Raw genomic sequence first — 23,614 nt, 5'->3', positions numbered from 1 at the left:
GTAGATGCCTCGTGGGTGCCCAGCGTGGCCGGCACAGGACGCCCAGGGAGAAGGCCCTGGTCTCTGGCTGCACACGAGCACGTGGGCACCAGGCTAAGCTCGGCGATGCCTGAGCGAGCCTGCCTCGCCCTGCGCTGGGCTCCGTGTCAGCAGCGCAGACTGGGTGGAGCAGGGGGCGGGGCAGAGGGCAGTCAGGGCACCGCCTGCCCCCCCCCCCCGGGGGCTCCGGTCTCCCAGCCCACCCCGTCGTCCCTCCACTCGGGGAAACCGAGGCACAGGGTGGGGGTGTGTCTGGCCCAAAGTGATCCACGCAGCTGCCGGCAGGTGGAAGCCAGAATATCTTGGAGGAGAGAGGGCAAGGGCAGAGGAGGGGGAGCTGGGGAGGAGAGAAGAGGGAGGGAGGGTGGGGAGGAGCTGCCCCAGGTCTTCAAACCCGCCTGTGGCCAGAAAAACCCCCTGGTCTCCTGGACCAGCTCCGCACTCAGGACCCGCCTTTCCAGCGCTGTCCTGCGGCCCTGCAGGGAACAGGCCCCCGGGTCAGGCGGACAGGCCACGGCAAGGGTGGGGGGGACCTGGGGAGGGGCAGGCTTCTGGACCTGGCAGCAGCCCGGGGGCTTGTGCGGGAGCCAGGGGAGAGGAGCAGGAGAGGGGGAGGGAGGTGGGGAGAGTGCACCCCACCTGCAGCTTGGCTGCTCCCCAACCTCGAAGAGCCCCGCTCCCCGGAGGCTGCAGGGGATACAACGGGGGGAGCACACAGGTGACCCTTTGCCCGCCCTCTGCAGCACAGCTCCCAGGCAGGAGGGGTGCTGAGGGCTCAGGGACTCAAGGTTCTGTCCCAGCGTCCCCAGCCCTGGTCCCCGCAGGGTTTGGCCTCCTCCTCCCTGGGGAGGGGCTCCTCTGCCCCCCGCCCCCGCGATGGCCCTCCCAGGACAGTGGGGGCATAGCAGGTGTTGCGGTTCAGCCACCTTTGGCCTGGCCTGTTGTGGCCACAGTGCCCTGGGGGCGGGGGCTCGTGAGCCAGCGTGCTTTGTCCTTGCCGGGGTCAAGCAGGCAGGGGAGTCTGGCCGGCCCCTCAGCCCCGAGGAAGTCCAGCATTGGGGCTGGGCCCGGCCTCCCCCCGGGGGCTCAGGTGCCCCCAGTTTGCACAGCGGCGAGGCAGCGGGTGGTCCGGCGGCGGGGCTGCTGGGAGGCGTCTCCCACGCACGGCACTTCTCCCGCAGCATGCGGCTGTGACCTGGCCGAGGGCGGCTTCTTCGTGCGCCAGGGCGAGTACATCTGCACACTGGACTACCAGAGGCTGTACGGGACCCGCTGCTTCAGCTGCGACCAGTTCATCGAAGGCGAGGTGGTGTCGGCCCTCGGCAAGACCTACCACCCAGACTGCTTCGTGTGCGCCGTGTGCAGGTGAGCGCCGCCCCCGCCTGCCCCTCCTGCCCGCGCGCCCTGCCCTGCCGGACAGGAGGGGCCGCTGGGCCCAGCTGGGGAGGCGAGACCAGGGCAGCCCGGCTCAGGCACAGCTTCGCCCAGCCCCTGCCTTGGCACAGCACGGAGGCCCCTTCCCGGCATAGGGCAGGCTCCTGGGAAGCAGCGGACACTCGGCCCGCGTGGCTCCTGGGGGGTGTTGCCGGGCTCAGTCAGGGGAGACTTCGGGGTTGATCCCTGGGCCGTGGACCTAGTTACGGCGTGTGCCCTGGACAGAAGGGCTTGGGCAGGGGCGTGAGAGAGGAGGGTGCCAGGGAGCGCAAGCCCCAGCGTCCACTGCGGGTGTCTTGGCAGCCATTGTGGGCCGAGTGTCGGGTTTCCGAGCGCGGTGCCCAGCAGCGAGGCTGTGTGGTCACGGCCTGGACCACCTCCTCGGGGTTGTCGCTGTTTTAAAAATAATAGCAGGCGGCTCTGCTGTGCTGGGCCAGCTGGACTGGACTCCCCACCCCAGCAAGCAGCCGGACACTGGGCAGGACTGACCTGACAATTGCTGTCACTCTGGGAGCCCAGGCAGCTCGGGCCCAAGAAGGGAGGCAGAGGGAGGGGGCCTGGGGCCCAGCTCCTGCTGGAGCCCGCCCTGGAGCCGTGCCGGTGGGAGCAGCGGGTGGGCACAGGCGCTGCGCTGGGAGTCAGTCCAGAGGCAGGCCCCAGCTGGGAGAGCTGTGCGGGGAGTGTGCCTGCGGCCCTCGAGCCTGCCCAGGCCTGAGGCCATTGGGACGTGGAGGGTCACTCGGCAAGGCAGGGCCGAGCAGCCTGGCTAAGCAGGCAGTCCCCGGGGCCGAGGGACTGCCATGCTCTGACCCCAGGACAGAGTCTCGCTGAGCACCCAGGGCTGGCCCTCCTTGTGAGAGGATGGCGACGGCCCTAGAGCCACGCTGCGGGCACCAGCCCTGGCAGAGTGCAGGGCGCAGCTTGAGACTGCACAGGTGCACACGGAGCTGGCCCCATGGCAACGCCGGCCCCCGAGGGAGACCCAGGCCCCTGCCCACCGCAGGGAGGGAGCCCTGTCCGCATCCGACCTACAGCGTGGGCCGCAGGGGAGCCAGGCCTGAGACGAAGCGGAGCCCCAGCTGGCGTAGCTGGCACGTGGGCGTGGTGGGGCGAGGCGAGGTCCCCAGTGTGCTGGCCCTGGGGAGCCTGACTGTGCCTAGGGCCCTATGGACAGAGACCAGGTGGAATTTCCAGAAAACTACATGTTCTAAAATGAGGACTTTCCCGAAAGGAACTAGCAGTGAGTTAGGTGCAACCTGGGAAAAGGCCAGCGAGCTCCAAGACTCCCGGTAGGAACTCTCCCGTCGGGAGCAAAGAGGGGAAAAGACTGAAAACCGTCCTTGTGATCTCTGGACATAGATCTGTCTGTCTGTCTCGCCGGGGAGGGGAGACCAGAGGTCTGGGAGAAGACTGAGCACATTTGAAGAAGTAATGGCTGAAAACTTTCTAAACTGGATGAAAACTGTAAATCACTGGATCCAGAAATTTCAGTGAAACTTGAGCCGAATAAATACGACTCCCTCCCTATCCCGTCCTGAGCCGTTTCTGAAAACAGAAATAAGAAGACAGTCTTCAAGGCAGCAAGAGAACAAAACCGAGCGTGTCTGCCGGACAGAAGGGTGCCTTGTCCTCTCGTCCCAAGCCGCGCCAGGGGACCGCAGAGCAGCGTCTTGGAAGGCGGAACCAGAGAGTCCGTCAGACCATGTCAGACCAGCCCCGGGGTCTCAAACACGAAGGCAAGATTGCAAGGGCGTGTGTTTCTTTCTGGGGTGATGAAGGTGACCTCAGCTGGGTTGTGCAGATGGTTGGAGAACTCTGAATAGAAAAAGGCCCTGCGCATGTGCGCGTGGACACGTGACCGTTAGACGTGTGTGTGGTTAAAATAATGTCAATAGACAAAATAATGTCACCCGCAAAAAAATCCAAGAAAAAGAAAACTTGCAGACACAACGGCTGCGAGCTCACGGCGAGCAGGGCAGTCCTGCGCGGTCATAACTGACAGCTGGCGAACTGACGAGAATGATGCCAAAAGACGCTAAGAAAGCGCAAGGGCAAGCTCTGAGCTGGGACAAGTGTCTGCCGCGGGACCGGTCCCCGAAGCATCCGAAGGCCTTCTCAGCTCAGTACGAGGCCTGTTAAAAATAGGCGAAAGGGCTTACCGGGTGCCCGCAAAGCACCCACGTGAGCACCCCAGGGACGGCAGCCGAACCCCGAGGAAGCGCGTCTCCACGCACCAGACCGACTCACCTGCGACGGCGCCCGCCACGGGCTGTGCGTGGAGAGTGGTAAGCGGGAGGCGCTGCTGCTCTGCCTGGGAGGCCAAGTCGCCCCATCTCTATGGAAACCAGTCTGGCAGCTTCTCATCGAATTAAATATACAGTCAGCGCGTGGCCCTGTAATTCCACTCGTTGCTGCTCCCCCGAGGAATGGAGTGCGCGCCCACAGTGCGTCCACAGCTGCTCCTGGCAGCCCAGACCGGCAGGCCCCATGCCCCCCGCGGGGTGGCACGGAGTGGCCGCTCTCCCCACTAGCGCACGCTCCAGGTAGCGGGAGCAGGAAAGACCCACTGTGCGCGTGGCCAGTGAGGCCCTCGTGCCAGCCAGGACGGGTGTGGGGTGCATGCAGACGCTCACGGGGGCTTCTTGCAATGGGTGGAGTGCCCCTCCCACAGCCGTGGTGTTGCTCACGCGCGTGTGCACATTTGTCAAATATACCTCACTGAAGTTGAATTCCTAACACGACAGCTGCCGCCTCTTCAGCTCTCCTGGTCCCGGGCAGCCTGCCAGAGCTGTCCACCTGTGTGTCCAAGGGAGGGACGCCTGCTGGGTGGGGGGTGGGGGTAGAATGCATGTGTAGATGGAGGCTGGCTGGACGGTGGATGGACAGGGTGGGTAGGGGGATGGGGGATGGTGGTGGGCGACGGATGGGTGATGGATAGGTCGGTGGATGTCGTGTGGGTGGGCGTGTGGGTGACGGGTGGACGGGTGGGTAGCTGGGTGGGTGGATAGCAACCCTGCAGCAGGTGCTAGTTTATGAAGCAAGTGCTCAGGGGGCTGCGGGCCGATATTCGCTCAGATCACGCCTGCGAGGGAGAGGCCCTGCTCTGTTCCCTGTCCCCACTGGGCTTCCAGACAGTGGGGGTGAGGGCAGCAGGCCCAGCGCGGCCCTTGGACGACGAGGCGGGTGCAGCAGAAGCTGGAGGCTCCGGGTCAGTCAGAGCTGCGCAAGTGCGGGCCCCGGGGAAGGGCACAGGCCCCCTGGCCAGCTGGGCTGGGGAGGTGACCCAGTGCTGGCGGGTGTCAGGTGGACATGGGCAGCCCCCTCTGGTCATCTCTCAGCCCCTGTCTGCAGGGGCCCGGCCCTCGCCCCTTGGGGACAGGCCAGGGGTGGCCCCTCTACTGCTCACCCACCTCGCTCCAGGCTGCCGGGCAGGGACCTGACCCGGGCTCGCCGCCTCCCACAGCCCTGCGGGACTCTTGGAGCTCCCCTGCCGGCTGGTCTTGGTCTGACCGAGCTTCTGCACACGGCTCTGTGTGGCCCTAGGGAAGCTGACTCTGCTCTCTGGACTTTGGTTTTCTCGCCCACGAGGGAAACACGAAGCAAACACGAAGCAAACCACCACCTTGACAAGCACGCGGGGGCCCTAGGGGGAGTCTGGGGCCCGTCCGCGCCTGCCTAGCGGGCTTTCAGAGCAGCAGGCGTTGCCGTGATGGCGGCTCAGATGCATCCTGGGTGGCCAGAGGAGGCAGTGGGCAGTGTGGGCGGCTGGTGAGGGCCGGTGTCCTGACCAGGCCCGAGACGGCTCTGCCTGGGGACTGTGACCGGGATGGGCTTCCCTCCCCAGGGCAGACGCCGAAGCGTCTGGCCTGGCCGGTGACACTTCTCTCCTTGCAGGTTGCCCTTTCCGCCCGGGGACCGAGTGACCTTCAACGGGAAGGAATGCATGTGCCAGAAGTGCTCCCTGCCCACGGCGGTGGGCAGCGGCACCCACCCGGCCCAGGGCCTCTGGAGTAAGTGGGTGCCGAGTGGCCTGGCAGGGTGGTCCTGCCATGCCCGGGTGGGGCCCAAGCAAAAACTGCCACAGTGTGAAACTGGATAAGCGCAGTGCAGGGGCCTGGGAAGAGGAACCCGGGCCTCCGTGCCATGAGCCCTGGCGCAGGCTGTGCCCCCCTCTGCCTGCACCCTGCCTCTGGGAAGCCCCCGCCTCCTCCAGGTCCTCCCCCCACACCCTCAGCCCCCGTGGTCACTACCCCACCGTGGAGGGGTACCCCCAGGGAAGTGGGCTCCACCAGGGCTTCCTGGGGACGGCAGCAGGGGTGAAGAGTCCTCCGTCTGTGCATTCACTCACTCAGTCACTCACATGCTCACTCACTCACTCATTCATTCACCAAGCGCTTCCTGGGCCTCTGGCCTGTGCTGGCCCCCAGGGGCCCGGAGGCGAAAATCAACGTCCCTCCTGTCCCCTCGGCCCCAGCCGGGAGTGGGAGTCTGTCCTTCTGCTGTCGCCCAGGCCTGCGGATGAGTGTGAGCAGGGTGCTAATTTAGGAAAGGAAGAATCTGACCAACAGCCTGTGGGTGTTCATGTTTTTCATTCTTGAAAACAGCTCCGGCCGCTGCGGAGAAGAGAAGCCGGGCTGGGCACAGCGTCTGTGGGCCCTGCGCCTCCTGCCCACACTCACACTCACGCTCGCTCACACACACTCACACACCCCGGGCAGGTCTTGTGGCCTGTCCCTGCCCTGAGGGCCCCTGGCCTCTCCAGCCTGGTGCTGCAGCACACGAGCCTAGTGGGGGACACCCAGGGCCGCGGCCAGAGGGTCAGGGGGCAACTGGGTTGGAACCCCGAGGCCTGAGCACGAAGCACCTGGGAGCCCCGGGACTTCCTGGCTGAGGCGGCCCAAAGGGTGCGGGGAGGGGGTTGGAGCAGACACCCCACTGGGACCACAGCTTGGACAGCACTGACCCCCTGGGGCTGCAGGCGGGGCTGGAGGGCTCCTGGGGTGGGGGTTACTGGGAGATCATCAGGCAGGAGGCTGGGGAGGACACGGGCTCCAAGCTCTGGAATGCAAGGCTTTTCCCCTGGGGGGTCACAGCAGCTTCCTACCTGTCACCTCTGCGTGGCCTGGGGCAGCAGCCCCCACCCAGCGCCCTCTTCCTGTCCTCGGGAGGGGAGGCCTCTGGCCACTGCATTCCAGGGTCCCCGCTTGACCAGCCCGCATGCAGCAGGCAGCAACGAACTCCTAACTTGTTTTCCTCCTGCTCCCGCTGACCGTCGTGCAGCCGGCCCCTCCAGCCCCCGCGGCCAACCGCCCCGGGCCCGCCCCTCGGTCCCTTGCCTGACCCCGCTGTGTTCCCGCCTTCCTCCCAGGCTGCGGCGGCTGCGGCTCGGAGATCAAAAACGGCCAGTCCCTGGTGGCTCTGGACAAACACTGGCACTTGGGCTGTTTTAAGTGCAAGACCTGCGGGAAGCAGCTGAACGCAGAGTACATCAGCAAGTGAGCGGCGTCTGCAGCGGCCGGCACCCCTGCCCCCCGCCCTCCGGGCACCCCTACCCCCTCCTCCTGCGCCCCGCCCCTGGGATGGGGCACCCCTGCCTCCCGCCCTCCGGGCGCCCCTGTGCCTGTGCCCTGCCCACTGGGCACCCTACGCTCTTGCACCCTTGGGTCCTGCCATGCCCCACCCTCAGGTGCTCAGGGGCTCCACAGGATGCTGGCTCGGGAACCAGGAGCGCCTTTGTTGCACCTCCTTCCTTCTAGGCCCCCCGTCCCTCGGTGCTGGGGTCCCCCCGGAGAGGGCAATGAGATGAGAAGGTGAAATAGGCCCAGACCCGGCTTCCCCTCCCAGCTGTGGGGCCCCTGGGCCAGCGGCCCTCGTAGCCCCGGCCTCCCTGCTATGGGATAGAGAGACCCTGCTTCTCGGGCCCAGAAAACCTGCCCCTCGGTCGCGTTGCTACCTGGGGCCAGAAGAAGGGGCGACCCCCGCGAGGGGGCCCTCTGTGGGAGTCCCGGGGAGCCCAGCCCTGACCCCCTGTCCCCGCAGGGACGGGCTGCCCTACTGCGAGGCCGACTACCACACGGAGTTCGGGATCCGCTGTGAAGGCTGTCAGAAGTACATCACCGGGCACGTGCTGGAGGTGAGGGCGGCCCTGGGCACCTGCTCGGTCCTGCCGCGGTCCCGGCCCCGCCAGGCGGCCCCCTGTGCTGCGTGTCTGCGCCCCCTCCGGCCTCTAGGCTGCCCACTGAGCGCCCCCTCCCCCGGGAAGCCTGCCCGTGGCGCACTCTGCCCTGTGAGCTGGACGTGGTGGGAGAGCTGGGGGGCTCGGGGAGCTGAGTCTCCCTTTCCTCTCGGAGGGGCCAGGGGCCCAGGGTCTCTCCAGGGAGCGGCAGCAGGACTGGCCCCGGGGGGCCGGGAGAGGCCACGGGCAGCACCTGGGCGGGGACTTCGGCTGCTGTGTCTCGATCAGCCGGCCTCACGGCGGGGCCCTTGGTGGAAGTCACCTGCACCTCACACTGTCCGCGCACCCCCGGGGGGCAGGGGAAGACAAACCAAACCCCACTCACCCATTTCAGGGGCCTAGGCCCGCCCCGGCTCTGTGCTGGGGCAGATGGTGGCTCTCTGGCTGGCACAGGTCCGTGGGAGGTCGGGGTAGGAAGGGGTATTCCCTGGGGGGGTCACTGGAACCCTGGGGGTGTTCACGCCCCCTCCAGACGTCGGCGCTGCCTAGCTGCCTGCCACCATCACCCTCACTCCCGGTTGGGAAACCTGGCGGCCAGCACCCAGGGGCACGGTGTCCTGGGAATGTCCCCTGAGGGCTCCCCCGCCCCGCAGCCCCTCTGGGCGACCAGGCGCCCTGCTCGAGGCTGGGCCTGCCCACAGGGGGGCCAGGCTGGGCCAGCAGCTGCACCCAAGCAGGGCGGGGGGCCACGGAGCAGCAGCTCCCGCAGAGCACCGAGGCTGATTTTCACCATTGCCTGTGATGGGACACCCAGGGGCATGGGTACCGAGGGTGCCCTCGGGCTCAGGGAGACCAAGCCGATGTTGCTCCCCATGTTGCCCCTGGCCTGTCTGCCTCCTGACACCTGTGGGACCCCCTGCACCCTGGGGTGGGACCACGTCCCGTCACCTCCTCAGTGAATCTGTGAGGGGACCCAGCTGAGTGCTGGCCCTGGCCACTGGCGGGGCGGGCCTCCCGGAAGGCAAGGGTGACCCTCTGCAGGGCCAGTGCCGGGGTGGTGCCGTGAGGGCCCCCACCCGCTACTCCGGTTTATCAGGACCGGCCTGGAGGGCGGGAGCGCGGGGACCCCGCGGGCTGAGCTGGCTGCAGCGAGCAGAGGCCTCCCGGGAAGATTGATGCTTTTGTTTTTCCTCTGCCGAGCTCCTGGCTGGCTGAGCGCGGCTCCGCACCGCCTGAGCTTCCTCAGCCTCCTCCTGCGAGGTGGCTGCCGCGGGCGGCGGGCGGGCGGGGACCGCGGGCTCGTGCTGGGGGAGCTGCGTGGGGCGCGCCGGGGCTGGGCCCAGAGCACCGGCGCCCTGCAGCGGTGGCGGGGGGCTCCGGGCAGCGGGGGAGCTGTCCGGCCTCTGGCCCTGCTGCCGCCCTCGCGTGGCCGCGCTCCCTGGACTCCCACAGCCGAGCAGGTAGGCGGTGCCGCTGGGCCGCGCGGAGGCGGGCGAGGGCTGCGCCGCCTGGGGCCGGAACCTCAGTGGGGTGGGGGTCTGGTCAGCAGCTGCGGGACCCCCAGCCGCTTGTCACCCCGCTTGCCGCCTGAGATGCCTGTGGGCACCCAGGACTTGCCTCCCGCCGCGCCAGCGAGGCGGCCTGTGCCTCGGAGCCGGGAACGGCCTCCCGCAGGTCCCTCCCCTCGCTGGGCTGCTCTGAGTACCAGCTCGTGCCTCCCACCCTGCAGGCGTGCCTCTGCGGGGGCCTGCGGCGCTGGAGGAGCCTCTGGGGCCACCGGACTGAGGGGCCGTGGCGGGCGGGGCTGGGGCAGGCCTGGGCCTGGGGGCGGCCTGGGGTCTGGGCGGTTGCGCTGCAGGGCAGGGCAGGGGGATGGTGTGAGGCCTCCTGGCTCAGTCCTCAGCCCCAGCCCCACCCGCCCCCTGTTTTGTCCTGGCAGGTATGAGCTGGGAGGCTTCCCCGGCGCAGGTGGGGGTGCTGGGGGGTGAACAGGGTGCATCTGGCTCAGCCTCGCCCCCATTAACCCTGCGGGCCTTGTCTGAGCCCACTTGCCTGGTGCAGCTTGTTGGTCTCCACGGCAACCAGAAGCCGGGGTCCCTCTGCCGTCACTGATTAATTCCTCCCTCCCGCCTTCCTCCCTCTCCTCCTGCCTTGCTTCCTCCACCATCACCTGTGGATCCTTCCAGAGCACGTGCTATGTCCCAGGCGGGCTGCGTGCCCATGTCATGGCCATGGGGGGCAGGGGCCCTGTCTGCAGGCTGCCCCGCCTGGTCAGGGGCAGCTCCGTGCCCCCTCCCTCGAGGGGCACCGCCCCCGGGGCCGCAGGACGGCAGGGGCTTGTCGCCGTCTGCCTGGCCCTTCCGTCCGCATCACCCGTAGCCGGGGCTTGCGCTGGGGGGAGGCGCCTGGTCAGCCCGGTGTTCCCAGATAGAGGGAAGGAGTCCCCACCATGGAGGGCGAGGGGTCCCGAGGCCCCAGGCCCTGTTTGGGATGTTTGTGAGCTGGTGATTTTCAGGGCCGCTCGGGAGTCGCCGCTCGGTATCAGCCATCGCGGCGAGTGGTCACCCAGCCTCCGGTTTCCTTTTGGTGATTCAGAAAGGAAACTGCTCCAGCCGCTGCTGCTGCTCCCCGGCTTGGGCAGCGCCGGCCGGTTTGGTCGGCCCATTGGGTACTGGTGACGCCACCCCCCCCCCGGGTGCTGACACCCCCTCACAGAGTCCTCGCAGGAGGACAGCTCCGGGGCCTCCGGCGTGTGGGGTCCTGAGCCGCTGCAGGCACCGCCCTCGTGGCTCCTCCCCCCTCCCAGTCAGGCCTCCCCAGCTTTAGTTCATGGGCTTGGGGCGAGACCCTCCCGTCCATGCCAGAGCCACCCCCCTCCTGGCCCCCCGGCCCCCCGGCCTCGGGATGCCCTTCCCAGCAGCAGTGTCGGGGGTGGTGACAGCGGCTGCCTGGACCTTCTATCTAGGACCCCCGGCCTCAGGGAGCCGGTTGTCTTGTCCAGCCCTGCGGACAGGAGACCGTCCTGTCCACTTTACAGATGGGGTCACTGAGGCCTGAGCCCCACAGCACAGCCCCGCCACGCGGCCACGCGCTGGGGATCTGGGCTGAGCGCCTGAGCTTGGGGCAGGTCCAGGTCCTCCGCCAGCTCAGCTGTGACACCCCGTGGCCTGGGTCAGACCCACCGGGTCTCCACCACAGACGGAGAGTTCCAGAACGTGGGCTATCCCTGATGTGTGGTTCCCACTGGGGTCTGGATATGTGTTTCCTTGGCGATGGTGAGGGCAGGGCCTCCGTGGGTCCTGGCCTCCTGCACCTCCTCCTGGAGGGACACCCCCTCAGCCCCGGTCCATCCCGCGGGTGGCTGGGCTGCGGTGTGTGGGCGTGAGGGGTCTCGTCACCAGGCCCAGCAGATGGCCGTCAGCTGCACGTCTGCTCCGAGGGCCGCCGGCCCTTTCTGGGTGACCTTGGACACACATCAGGCGTTAGCGTCTATGAAGCTGGATTTTCCTGTTGTTCCGTGGCCCTTTGGCTTTTGGGGCCATGAAGATGTACCCCTGAGTTTTCTTCTAAGAGTTTTGTGCTTTTAGCTTTTACAGTGAGGTCTGTTTAGTGGGGAGACCCTCCTGGGGTGTGTCCCACATGGGCTGCACACAGGCCACGCAGGTGCAGTTCAGGGCACTCTCACCTGCTGGTCGAGCCAGGAAACCAGCAGAGAGCAGCCCAGCACTCACCCCCGCCCCCGCCGCCCGCCAGGGCAGCTGTCCCGGCCTGGGGACACAGACTCTTGCCCCCTGCCTTGAACCTGGTAACGTGGGGCTGCGCTTCATGTCTGGGAACTGGGCCATCAGAGGCGTCCTGGAGGTCAGGGTGTGGGCGGAGAGGGTGAGGACGGGGCACCTGGCACCCCCGGCATCTGGGGCACCAGGCAGGCATGGAGCAGCCCCAGGGCCGGGTCCCTAGACGCCACCCGCTCGGCCCCTGCCTGCCGTGTGGCCTTTCTTGGCTCCTCCGGAGACGCAGCCTGCCTCACAGCGGCGTGTCAGCGTGCAAGGTGCGTCTGTTCCGGCTGCAGAAACTTGGCTGCGGTGCTCTTATTTTTGGAGCCTGAGGCTCTGCCAGGTGCTGGGGTGGGTGCAGCAGCGCCCTCATGTGGCCGGGGCATCTCCTGCTCGGCCCTCATCCCCGCAGGCGGTCGGCTTCAAGCCTGTCGTCTCACAGATGTCCCCGAGGGTCCTCCCTGAAGGGGCGCGGGGTGTGGGCCGGGTCGGGGTGCTCTGTGGGGAGCCAGCATTTGACAGCCAGGTCATTTCTGCTTTGGAGGATTGGGGGCCTTCCAGCCCCCTTTTACACACCAGGAGGGGAGTGCTGCTCCCCTCAAGCCCACCCTCCAGGGCTCACTGCCTGGGGGGAAAATGACCCCAAGTAATCGCCAAGCCTGGGAAGGGCACAGAGGGAGCCCAGATCAGGAGGCACCGGGGGGGTCTGGGGGGGTGACCTTCGGGGTGCATGAGCTATGTCGGGGTGGCAGGGGGAGGGTACGAAGGGCGCTCTGGGCAAAGGGCTTGGCGCGTGCAAAGGCCCAGGCCTGGCAGGATGCTGGGGTTCAGCTGCTGCTTCTGGGAGAATCCCTTGGCCAGGATGCCGGTGGACGCGTGGCTCAGCACACGGGGCACCCAGCAGAACAGCGTGTGCTGACCCGGGGCTCCGGGCTTCATCGCCGGCCCGGTGGAGAAGGGAGAGGGGCAGAGGCTTACGGCGCACGTTACCGCTTCCCTGACAGCCGGGGCCGCGTGATCGTGATCACCGGTTCCCGCGCGGGCAGAGGCGCTTCAGCTTCTCCCATCTGGGAGAGGCGGCCTGGAGTCCGCGCCCCCGCCTGCCCCCGCACTGGGGACGCCCCCAAGTGATGTGAATGCAGTGCACGGGGGCGACTTTCTTTTGCACAGTGTAGAAATAAGCCGCCGGTCAGTGTAACGTGTTCAGGTGACTCCAGGGTTCCCGTTTTAACCTAAACTCATGAATTTTAAGGATTATAAAAATAGTAAATGCTAATCGAGAAAATTGGGTAATACAGAGACACAAAAGCAAAATCCTCATCCTTTCCCGCCCTCCCTTCCGGGCTGTCCGCCCCCACCTGCCTCGCCCCCGTCCCCTCGCCCCTCCCCCTCCCCCTCCTGCCCACCCCGAGATGCAGAGGCGGAGGGGCCCACCCTTGGTCGGCCGCCCTGGGCTGGGGGAGGGGGGGTTTCTGCTCCACCCCTGGCCCGGCGGGCATGAGCGTGGTTCCATGCCCAGCAGCCTGGACGCCCATCCCCCGCCCGGCTCTGTCCCGGGGCCGTCCGTCCAGCCCCGTGGCGGCCCCTGTCACGCACCAGGCTGGCACGCCCGCGCCCCTGCAGCCCCCAGGTCGTGCCCAGGGCGGGGCGGGCGGCCGTGCGATCGCCCTCTGCCGTGTCTCCGCAGGCGGGGGAGAAGCACTTCCACCCGGCGTGCGCGCTCTGCGTCAGGTGCGGCCGCATGTTCTCGGAAGGGGAGGAGATGTACCTGCAAGGTGAGAGCACAGGGGCCCGCGCAGGCGGGAGGGAAGCAGGCGCGAGGCGGGCCGGAGGGGCCCTGTGGGTGTGGTGGCCGGCTGTGGCGACGCGGACATGACCGACCCTGAGCACGGAGCGGTGAGGACCCGGCCCCCCCCCCCCGTAAGGTTGACGCCCCCAAACGGAACCGCTCGTGCCACCGCTGGCCACGTCACTCACCCGCGCGGACAGGCGCCGTGTCCGCGTGAGAAAGTGGGCGGAGAGAAGGACACACAGGAGGAGGCCACGGGGGGCACCCGGGCCTCACTGCGGCCCGCGGGCATCAGGGTTGGCCGTGTCGTCCCTCACAAGCCCGGGCTCACCCTCCCCGCTCCAGGAGGCCCGTGGTGGGCGGGACGGCGCCTCCCGGCAGCCCCACCGAGCTGGGCCCACGGGGAAAGCTGGAGCAGGGTGGCTGACCGGCTGGCAGGTGACGGGGCCCAGGCAGGGTGAGAGCAGCAGGGTGGGGCCGGCCAGGCTCTCCCCAGTGACCAGGTCTCCGGTGCAGGAGGCCCGTTGTGCAGGCCTGGGAGGGGCGGGCAGGGGCTGGCACACAGGGCCCCGCAGGCCGCTGTGCGGATGTCAGGCCCGGTGACGTCACCGGGAGGCCTGGGCTGGTGTCGCCTGTTGTTCCTCGAGTCCTTGGAGCCCATGAAAGGGGCCTTTGGGCCCTGGTGGTGGGTGCTGGGTGTCGGCCTCACTGATGCTGCACAGTCGCACCACTCGGCCCCAGACGCGCTCTCCAAGGTCCTGGTCTCAGGACAAAGATGGCTTCACGTCCTGGACTGAGACGGTGCCCAATTCTGGGGCTGCCCTGGCCCTCTGTGGGGCGATGAGCCTGACTCTGGGCCCAGCTCTCTGGTCCTGGTCTCCAGGGCCTGTCACCGCTGGGTCCTGCAGCCGGGGCTTCTCTTGGGGCTCAGACCACCCCCCCCCCCCCGGCTTGGTCACCTCGATGTCTCTTCCTGTGTAATTAGAGACTGATGTGCACCCCGACTTGTTTGGGGGGGCGCAGGAGTCGCGCAGACCTGCCCCACCTCCACGCGGGCACCTGAGTGAAGCAGCGGCTGGAGCAGCATGGGTGTGAGGAGGGCGGCTGGGTCCGGGGAGGGTGCTGGGACCCTCAGGGCGAGTGAGAGCCCGAGGCCGCTGCTCTCTCCTGCCGCAGGCCCGCGTCTCGGGTGGACACTAACCGTCCCGTCTGTCCGCAGGGTCCTCCATCTGGCACCCGGCGTGTCGGCAAGCAGCCAGGACTGAAGACAAGAGCAAGGTGCGCAGGGTCACCGTCCTTGCCGGTGCATGTCTGCCTCTTGATAGAGCCGGGTGACCGCTGACCAGCAGGCGGGCTTCCTGCCCAGCCCCCTGGGCCGTGAGCAGGGGCACAAGGTCCTGGGGTTGCAGTATCAGCTGAGGGGCAGTGGGGGCCCCGCGCTGGCCTCCTGGCCCCTTGGCCATTCATCACACACCGATGCCGTGAGGCTTGGAGTCAGCTGGGAGGGTGGCAGGTCCCGGCCCCGAGGCCGCGCGCCCCTCATGCCAGCTGCAGTCCCAGGCCGGGCTGTCCAGGTGCAGGAGTTTGTAAGGGGATTCCCAAGATGTGCGGAGGCTCCCGTCGCAGTTGGGGTTTATTTCAGGGGAAGACGGTGTGAATCAGCCCAAGGCCCCGGGACAGGCGCGTGGGGCAGCACCAGCCCCCGCCTCCTGATGGAGTCTGGACAAACTTCCTCCCGGCACCCACAGGGCAACACGTGCCCCGAGTGTGCCCCCTCCGGGGACCTACTGGGGCTCCACTTGCTCACTGACCGCATGGTTGACTCACACCCCAGGGCCACTCTGGGTCACATGGTCACGCTGCTGTGGCTTGTTCTGGGGTAACAGCTGGACTCTAGAATCCAAGGTCAAGCAACAAGGGACGAAGGGAAGCTGGTGGCCCGGGAGGGGCAGGGGCTTGGCTGCCTGGGCCTGCCGCCCCCGGGGCCACAGGCCACCACCCCCATGTTGGCTGAGTTCTCAGAACCGCCGCTGGGTTTCTGTAACCTGTCAGGCTAGTGCAGGATGAGACCTAGGTGGGGGGACCCGCCTGCTCCCCAACCCGAGCGCTGGGGACAGGTGAAACCCTCAGGTTCCCAGCCCTGGGGAGGACTCGGGGCTCCCATGCTGGCCAGGGCTGGTGCTTGGTGGCTTGGACTGAGCGGCTGGCCCTGCGGTTCCCCACCCCCACGGCCTGGAGATCTGAGCCAAGGAACCAGGGAGGAGCGGGGTCCCTGCCTTTACCCTGCGGCCGAGAGGCCCGCTCCCGAGGAACAGGGGCAGCGTCCTGACGCAACAGGAGGAGCCTTGCCCTGGTGCTGGCTCTCTGCCCCCCAGCCGTGTGGCCTGGACCAGCCGCTGGCCCCTCCGCGCCTCGGCCCGCGGTGTTAGCGGGGAGAGAGGGGCGGGCCCTGCAGCCTGTGCTGGGTGAGTCCTGGCGGAGTCGCAGGGCTGGGCTGTGGCCTGTGGTGCTCCCTGGGCCCAGGCCAGCTGCTACAGGGCTGGGGCCGGGGTCTCTGGGGTCTGGACGAGGCCCACGAGCAGCTGTGGATGCCGAGTGTGGCCGTGGGGCCCTCTGGGAGATTGGCGTCAACGTGGGGAAGGTGAGCGGCCCCGTGTGGCTGACCACCCCCCAGCCCTCACTGGATGGAGGTGCTCTGCTCACAGGATGGGGCCCAGCCCCCGAGGCGTGTCGTGCGCCCCACCCCGCTCTTGCTCAGGAGTCCCTTCAGTGTGCTGGGCCACGGCCGAGCCCTTGTCACCAGCGGGCAGTGCCCCCCCAGGGCCAGCCCCGCGCAGCTGCAGCTCCCGCCCATTTGCAGAGCCAGGGCTTCCTGTCTGAGCCCACAGGGACGTCAAGTCACGGGGACTCCTGAGCCCCACGGCTCCCCTCTGACCTGACCCTCACCTTCAGGGAGGAAGGAGGAGGAAGCTGAGAATCAAAGGGCTTTTTAAAATGTAACGCGTTTATCACGTCGTTTCTGGTCAGGCAAATAGGCGCCTGGTCACAGGCAGGAGACAGCCCGTGTCCCCGCCGCGGAGCGGTGCCGCTGTGCAGAAAGCAGGTGACTCAGGAGTGGCTGGAGTCCAGGCCTGCGCTGCCTGAGTCTGTGGGGAGACCCCGCCCTGCCTGCCCACGTCTGAGGGCGCAGGCAGACCCTGTGAACCCCATCCCTGCGCAGAACTGGACGTTAAGGGGGGCCTCCAGGGGACGGGGGAGCAGGGGAGGGGCAGGGGCAGGAAGAGCTGCTGTCACGGAGGGCGGGGCAGGGCCGGGGGAGTGAGCTGCGGAGGCGGGCGGGGGTCACCGTCTCCTCTTCTCTCTCCTTCTAGATGCAGAACCAGGTCAGCAGCCAGGCTCACCCGGGCACCACCCCCAGTGCCTTACAGGTGCGTGCTCCTGGGCGTGCCCTTCCGGCCCGCCCTGGTCTTGTCCCTTCCTGCCCAGTGAGGAGGGTTGGGCTGTGCCCGGAAAGGGCGGTGTCTCCAGGCCTGGGGTCAGGGGGCTGCTGACACTGGCCAGGGGGCCCCCACCACAGACCCCTCCGCTGGCTGCAGGCGACGCCCAGGGCCAGGCACGGCCGGCGGCTCCCCAGGCCTCCTCTTGGGTGGGGGCCGCGTCCCCTCCTGTGCCCTGCGGGACGGTCCCCCTGCCTGCCTGCCTGCGTCCGCTCCTCTCCTCACAGGGACCCTGCAGGCATGTGTCCCGGTCGCTCGCCCCGAGCACTTCTCTCCAGGGCCCCGTGTCCTGCAGACAGTGCTGGCGGGCGTGCGGGCGTGCGGGGGGATGGCCGCCTCCTGAAGGCCCGGGGCGCTGGCCCCTGTATCCAGGCCCTTCCTCCCCACCAGGAGACCAGGACCTCCTCGGAGAGCATCATCTCCGCACCCGCATCTAGCACCTCAGGATCCCCGAGCCGTGTGATTTATGTAAGTTGGAGGCTTTGGGGTGGCAGGGCCAGGGTCTAGGGTTGCAGCTGCGCAGCCCCGTGGGGCCGGGGGGCGCCGGGCGGGATGGCGTCAGGAGGTGAGCCTCGGGGGCGGGCAGGCGGCCTGACCGCAGGTCCGTATGTGGGCCTGAGCTCGGCGGTGCCGCTGTGTGTGTGTGTGTGTGTGTGTGTCTCTGTGTCTCTGTGTGTGTGTATGTGTGTGTGTGTGTGTGTCTCTGTGTGTGTGTGTCTGTGTGTCTTTCTGTCCAGTTTGCTCCCAAATGACGCTGGCTAGGGTGGCGTCCATCGGCCACCGTCTCATTGTTAATGAGTGTGTGAGCACAGCGTGGGTGCGAGTGGGGTGCGCAGGTGTGTGCGCCTGTGCACGTAGGGCCGTGACTGCGCGCGCGCGTGCAAGGGAGATGGCCGTCCTGGCCCACTGCCCGCAGCCCTTGCCCACGGTGGCCGGAGCAGAGGGGCTGTTGCGTGTCCCTGCTGGCGCGTCCCTGCACGCTCGGGAGCTGGACCCCGCGGCCCGGGGCTGACCCTCAGGCTGCCGCAGCGAGGGGCTGCGTCCTCAGGTGGGTTTTACCGACCGGCCTGCTTTCCTCCCAGGCGAAGCTGGGGGATGAGATCCTTGACTACAGAGACCTGGCCGCGCTCCCCAAGAGCAAGGCCATCTACAACATCGACCGCCCCGACATGATCTCCTACACGCCCTACGTCAGCCACTCGGCGGGGGACCGGCAGAGCTACGGCGAGGTAGGCCAGCACGAGCGTGCCCGCCCTGGACGCCGGCCGCCTCCCGCAGCAGCTGGGGACCCTGGCCTTCGGGGGCTCCATGGGAGCTGGCTAGTGCCCAGGAGGCCCGGATGTGGCGCCCTGATGTGGTGCCCGACACCAGCCCGCTTCCAGGCAACTTTCACGGAGTGTCCCAGGCGTCCTTTCTCTAACTCCCGGGGCTCCTGGTCCCGTGGTCCTTGCCCGCCACGCTGCCCCTCTGTCCTCAATCCTGACGGACTCCCCCAGCCCCTGTGGCCGGGCGCCCTGTGGGGACGTCTCTCCCCACTACCTCCCCCACTTAGTGTAGGCAACTGTGGGCTTCCCGTCTCTCGTTGGCTTGAGGGCCTCTGTGTCTGGGCGCCAGCCGCCTTGAGAGCTGTTCGCTCGTGGGTGGCCACCCCGAGCTCCCCGGAGTGCCCTGAGTGTACCTGAGTGTGCCCGCCGCTGTACCAGAGTGCCATGAGTATGCCCCCACTGTCCCGGAGTACCCTGAGTGTACCCCCACCATCACAGAGCACCATGAGTGTGCCCCCACTGTCACATGCTCTCAAGAGCCGACAGAGGTCACTTGGGGCTGTGGTGCGGGTGCCACGCTGGGCACTGGGCACTGGGTAGGGCAGGTATAGAGGCCCCACTTCCTTGCTCAGTGGTCAGCGGGTGACCCTCCTGGTGGATTTCTGCCTCGGTGCTGTGCTTCTCTGGGCCCTGAGGACTGGGTGCTGAGCCCCACTAAAGTGGGCTGGAGAGCAGGCCAGGGCGGAGGGTCCCCGCACCCCTTACCTGGGGCTTCACTGCCCAGCCTCTGGCCTGAGCTCCAACAAAGCTGCTGGAAGAAGCTAAGTTGCTTGACCATAGCCCCGACAGTGAGCAGCATTGCTGAGGCCAGGACCAGGCCTTCTGCCTTCAAAACCACTGTTGGCTGTTCCTTAACCCCACCGCGCCCTGCTCAGGCAGCCCGGCCTGAGCCTCCCCATGGAGCCCAAGGTTCCTGTGCAGATTCCCTGGCCTCTAGGCAGGCAGCACATGCTCAAGGGGACACCCTCCATCCCGTGCCTGCGGGTCAGCACAGAGCAGGGCGCGCGGACAGCCGAGCTGCCGCGTGGGATCCAGCCATGTGCATTGGGGCATGTCTGAGGACATGAGGCCCAGAGGCCCGTGCTCAGGGGCAGAGCTGGACTCGGACCTGGGGCCGACTGAGTCTCCACGCCTGCTTCAGCCACTGCCCAGAGCTGTCTGGCCCCCGCTGTATTCACCCCACACCCAGGGCCCTGGGGCACCCAGCTGGGAGCCTAGGGGTGGCCCCCAGGGCAGGGAGCCATCTCTGGCCTGGAAGCCCCAGGCCAGCGGGTCGGGGCTGAGCCGAGCAGAAGCTGGCCATGGCTGTGCATCTCCTCCAACTCCGTCAAGCCCAGAACCCCGGCAGAGGGCCACGGGAAGGAGAGTGGGCGCGGCTTGGAGCCCTTGCTGCCTCTCCGGGCCTTAGTTTCCTCTCTGTATAAGGGGGAGGCGGGGAAGACCTTCCCCTTCCAGTCTAAGGGGAGGAGAGGAGCATGAGGAGACCGGCCCGGCTGCCCGGGCTCCTGGGAGCTGCACGGCATCTTCCCGCCTGGCCAGGTGTGTGGGTGGGGACCCCAGTTCTGGGCCTCTTCTGGGGCTGAGCGGGGCTGGCCCTCCCCACCTCCCCCCGGCCCCCTGCTCTGGATGGCCGGTACGTCCTCTGGTCCCCTTTCCTCCATGTTCTGGGGGAAACCCATGGCGATGTGCTCACGGGTGCGGCCCCCGAGCCCCGGGTCTTCGTTTCTGGAAAACACGCCTCGGTGGGAGGCTGGCCGGCGCCGGGAGGAGAGGGGCGCCAGGACCGCGCGACACGCGTCTCCTGGCCCCGTCTCTGTCTCTCTCCGCTGACCGCATGCTGCAGAACCACAGCCCGGAAGCCTCCTGACTCACGGGCCTCGTTCCTGGCGGGGCGGGGCTGTCGCGTGGCCATCCTGCCCCTCATGGCCGTCCTCCCCCGCGTGAGCGTCCCCCCCACCCCCGCGGCTGGGGCCCCGCTAACAGGCACCTTGTGTGTTGTGTCCACAGTCCGCTCAGGTGCCCTCGCCAACGCTGACCGAGGTAACCGCCCACCCCTGCCTGCACTGCCCCTGCTCGCACCTCGGGGTCACAGAGTGATCGTCCCCGGAGCCCCGACATGGCCCTGCCAGCCGGGCCAGGCCGGCTCCATGCTTGGGGGTGCCCCGGCTGGTTATCCCTGCCATCGCCTCTCCCTGCATGCTTGCCTGGCACCTTGCCGGCCCCGCGATGTGGCAGCGGGACAGGCCTCGGGGTCCCATGGCCTCCTTCAGAGGAAATCACAAGCCCGGGAGGATGCAGCCACCCGGTGCCGCCCAGCAGGACAGTCTCCTCGCTGGCCTCTGTGGCCGCAGCCTGGTTTCTGCCCCGCTGCTCTAGTGGACAGGTGAGGTGGAGGCCTCGTTGGCCTCCCTCTGCCCTCAGGGCACCCAGGAGGCAGAGGGGTTCCAGCTCAGGCTGCACCCCACCCACCCCCAGGGCCACCCCTGGCCATGGCCACCCCCGGCGCCTCAGCTCACTCACTTTGCGATTCCTGCCTGGGGGACCATGGCAGTGTCAGGCCGGGGCAGGGCCCTCACGCCTGCGCGGGGACCTGGGGGAGGTGGAAGCTGCTCTTAGGCAGCCCGACGGCTTGCAGCGCCTCTGGGCTGTGGCCACCCTGGTGGGCCAGTGTGCACCCACCATCTGAGCGCACAGCCTGCAGGCCTGGGGCCAAGGTCCCGGCCTGCCTGCTCTCCCTGCCCCCTCCCAGTGCGGCTCTGGGGGAGTCCCTGGAGGGCCACCTCCCTGTTCCCCAGCACGCCCCGGCCCGCCCTCCTGACACCCCGGAGAACATAATCTTCTGCGGAGGCCCCTGCCTGGCTTCTCCACTACCCTCAGTCATGGCCCCTTCGTGTCGGAGAGGGGCCGGGGAGGCCGCCCTTTGACCCTGACGGTGTCCTTCTGTCGGGGAGAACTTGCCTGGCCAGCCAGTCTGTCGGCATCAAATCCTTGGGTCCATTTATGGGACAAGCTAACATGCGAGTGACCAGCCAGCCATGAACGTCCACCCCATGCATGGCTGGTGAGCCTGTGGACAGGCCAGCAGAGGAGGCAGGGCCTGGAGGCCGCAGGGAATGCCCGGGCACGTGACTGGACAGCAGGCTCCAGCTGCCTGTCCTGGGTGGGGCAGGCCAGAGGGCACAGAGGCAGGACCTGGTGGGGGCTGACAGGGTGGGGCGGGCCTGAGCGGCTGGAGGGGGACACAGGGCTGGAGGGACAGTGCCTTGGGTGGTTCCGCTGAAGAGCGAGCCCGAGAGGCAGAGGTGACCTCGGAGAGACTCTGGAGCCATGAGCACCAGACCCAGCCTGGAGGCTCATCCCCACGCCGGCGGGCAGCACAAAGCAGCGGCACCCACCCCGCAGCCTGACGCTGGCCGAGTGGGCTGGGGCTGGCTCTGCTCTCCCGCCCCGTGCCGCACCCTCCCGCCAGCTGTGTCCACCCTGGCTGGCCTCCCCCGCTTGAACTGCTCTGCATCGTGGGCTCCCAGGGCCTGACCTGGTGGCGTTTCAGTCCTGGGAGGAGGCCCTGCCTGCCCTCATCTCTACCCCGAGGTGGGGAGCCCCATGGCCGCAGGGGAGAACAGAATCTCAGTGGTTCTCAAACTCACTGAGTTCCAGGGAGCCTGGGGTGCCGGAGGGTGGGCAAGAGGGGAACTGAGGGGTGTTGCTGGAGCAGCGTCCCTCACCTCCTCCTCCGTAGGGGTCTCAGCCACAGGAGGAGCTGATGGAGGGTGGGCGGGGCCAGCCCCCAGCACCTGGTGGGCGCAGGGACCAGGTGCTGGCTGAGGAGAGTGTCCATGCCCAAGTCAGGCCTCCCCTGACTTCAGGTGTGGGCTTCACTTGGGGTGTGTGTGCTCGGCCCTTGGGTGCTGAGAGCAGATGCCCGTTGCGGGGGGGCAGGCAGATGGGCAGGCGCTCACCAGGGCCGCGCTCTCCTCCCAGGGGGACCAGGACGATCGCTCCTACAGGCAGTGCCGGACCTCCAGCCCCAGCTCCGCCGGGTCGGTCAGCCTCGGGCGCTACACGCCAACCTCGCGGTCGCCCCAGAACTACAGCCGAGCAGGTACTCGGGCCTGGGCTTGGCCCAGCAGCGCTGCGCCTCCTGCTGTTTTTCCTCGATGAGTCTGTCTCCTGCTCTGCGCAGCTGGAAAAACTACGAGCAGGGTGGGGGCGGCGGGACTGGGGTCCATCGGCAGCTCCTTAGAGAAAGGCCCTCTCCCTCCGGGTAGAGCGCCCTGCGAGGCACTGGCAGCCGTGGTCAGAGCCGGCGGCAGAGTGTGCGCCGGGCGGCAGGCGCTTAGGGCCCAGCTCGTGTTCCGCTAGCAAGAGGTGTTGTGGCGAACGGCGCGAATGTGGCGACCAGGAGGGTCCTGAGCGCCCGCGGTTCTGGGCAGGCTGGGTGGACCCCAGCCTGGTGGCAGGCAAATGGGGTCAGGCAGCCATGGACACGCCACCTGGAGCAGAGCAGCTGGGGAGGGGCCACTGCCAAGCCCTCCAGCATGAGGGCCTCCGGGGAGGCCCCCTCACCCCATTTCACCTCCTTCCTGCCAGCTGTGTCCTGCTCCCCCAAAGCTTTGAAAGCCCCTCATCCCCTCAGCATGCCAAGGCCACGGGGCGCTTCACACAGACCCAGCCTTTTTGAGGGAGTTTTCCAAGCCACTTCCTCCTCTGCCAGCTGCTGCGTGACCCCGGCTTTCACACGCAGGCACTGGAGCTTACCTTGGCAGGCTTTGAGGAAAATCAGTCACTCACTCGCAAAATGATTTTAATTGAATGTGCACGTACGTCCTGCTCAGTAGACGTTGGGAGAGGAGATGGGAGAGTGAGGCCTGAGGAGAGAGGAGAGAGGGGTGAGGAGTGAGGAGAGAGGGGTGAGGAGTGAGGAGTGAGGAGAGAGGAGACAGGAGTGAGGAGAGAGGGGTGAGGAGAGGGGTGAGGAGAGAGGAGTGAGGAGTGAGGAGAGAAGGGTGAGGAGAGAGGGGTGAGGAGAGAGGGGTAAGGAGAGAGACAGGAGTGAGGAGAGAGGAGTGAGGAGAGAGGAGACAGGAGTGAGGAGAGAGGAGTGAGGAGAGAGGAGACAGGAGTGAGGAGAGAGAACTGAGGAGAGAGGAGACAGGAGTGAGGAGAAAGAACTGAGGAGAGAGGAGACAGGAGTGAGGAGAGGGGTGAGGAGTGAGGAGAGAGGAGTGAGGAAAGAGGGGTAAGGAGAGAGGAGACAGGAGTGAGGAGAGAGGGGTGAGGAGAGAGGGATGAGGAGAGAGGGGTGAGGAGAGAGGAGACAGGAGTGAGGAGAGAGGGGTAAGGAGAGAGGGGTGAGGAGAGAGGAGAGAGGGGTGAGGAGAGAGAAGTGAGGAGAGAGAAGTGAGGAGAGAGGGGTGAGGAGAGAGGAGAGAGGGGTGAGGAGAGGGGTGAGGAGAGGAGTGAGGAGAGAGGGGTGAGGAGAGAGGGGTGAGGAGAGAGGGGTGAGGAGAGAGGAGTGAGGAGAGAGGGGTGAGGAGAGAGAAGTGAGGAGAGAGGGGTGAGGAGTGAAGAGAGAAGGG

The 23,614-nt window shown here is 67.5% G+C and overlaps 1 protein-coding gene across 1 annotated transcript in view; it reads left to right on the top strand.

The window, feature by feature from the left end:
• The window catches only part of ABLIM2 (actin binding LIM protein family member 2), a gene marked incomplete at both ends in the record, with an annotated part of 55,144 nt that overhangs the window by 5,424 nt on the left and 26,106 nt on the right, over positions 1-23,614 (top strand). Inside the window, 11 exons of the mRNA XM_084233035.1 lie at positions 1,221-1,404; positions 5,368-5,483; positions 6,842-6,968; positions 7,513-7,606; positions 13,112-13,199; positions 14,433-14,491; positions 16,585-16,641; positions 17,101-17,178; positions 17,793-17,939; positions 20,043-20,075; positions 22,017-22,137. Of these exons, the coding sequence (XP_084089161.1) occupies positions 1,221-1,404; positions 5,368-5,483; positions 6,842-6,968; positions 7,513-7,606; positions 13,112-13,199; positions 14,433-14,491; positions 16,585-16,641; positions 17,101-17,178; positions 17,793-17,939; positions 20,043-20,075; positions 22,017-22,137 (1,104 nt within the window). The remainder of the gene's footprint in view (positions 1-1,220; positions 1,405-5,367; positions 5,484-6,841; positions 6,969-7,512; positions 7,607-13,111; positions 13,200-14,432; positions 14,492-16,584; positions 16,642-17,100; positions 17,179-17,792; positions 17,940-20,042; positions 20,076-22,016; positions 22,138-23,614) is intronic.

The sequence above is a fragment of the Talpa europaea genome, assembly GCF_964194135.1.
Source record: "Talpa europaea genome assembly, chromosome: 5".
NCBI lineage: Eukaryota > Metazoa > Chordata > Mammalia > Eulipotyphla > Talpidae > Talpa > Talpa europaea.
Note: the sequence above shows the minus strand (reverse complement) of the source record. Positions and strands in the feature narration are given on the sequence as shown.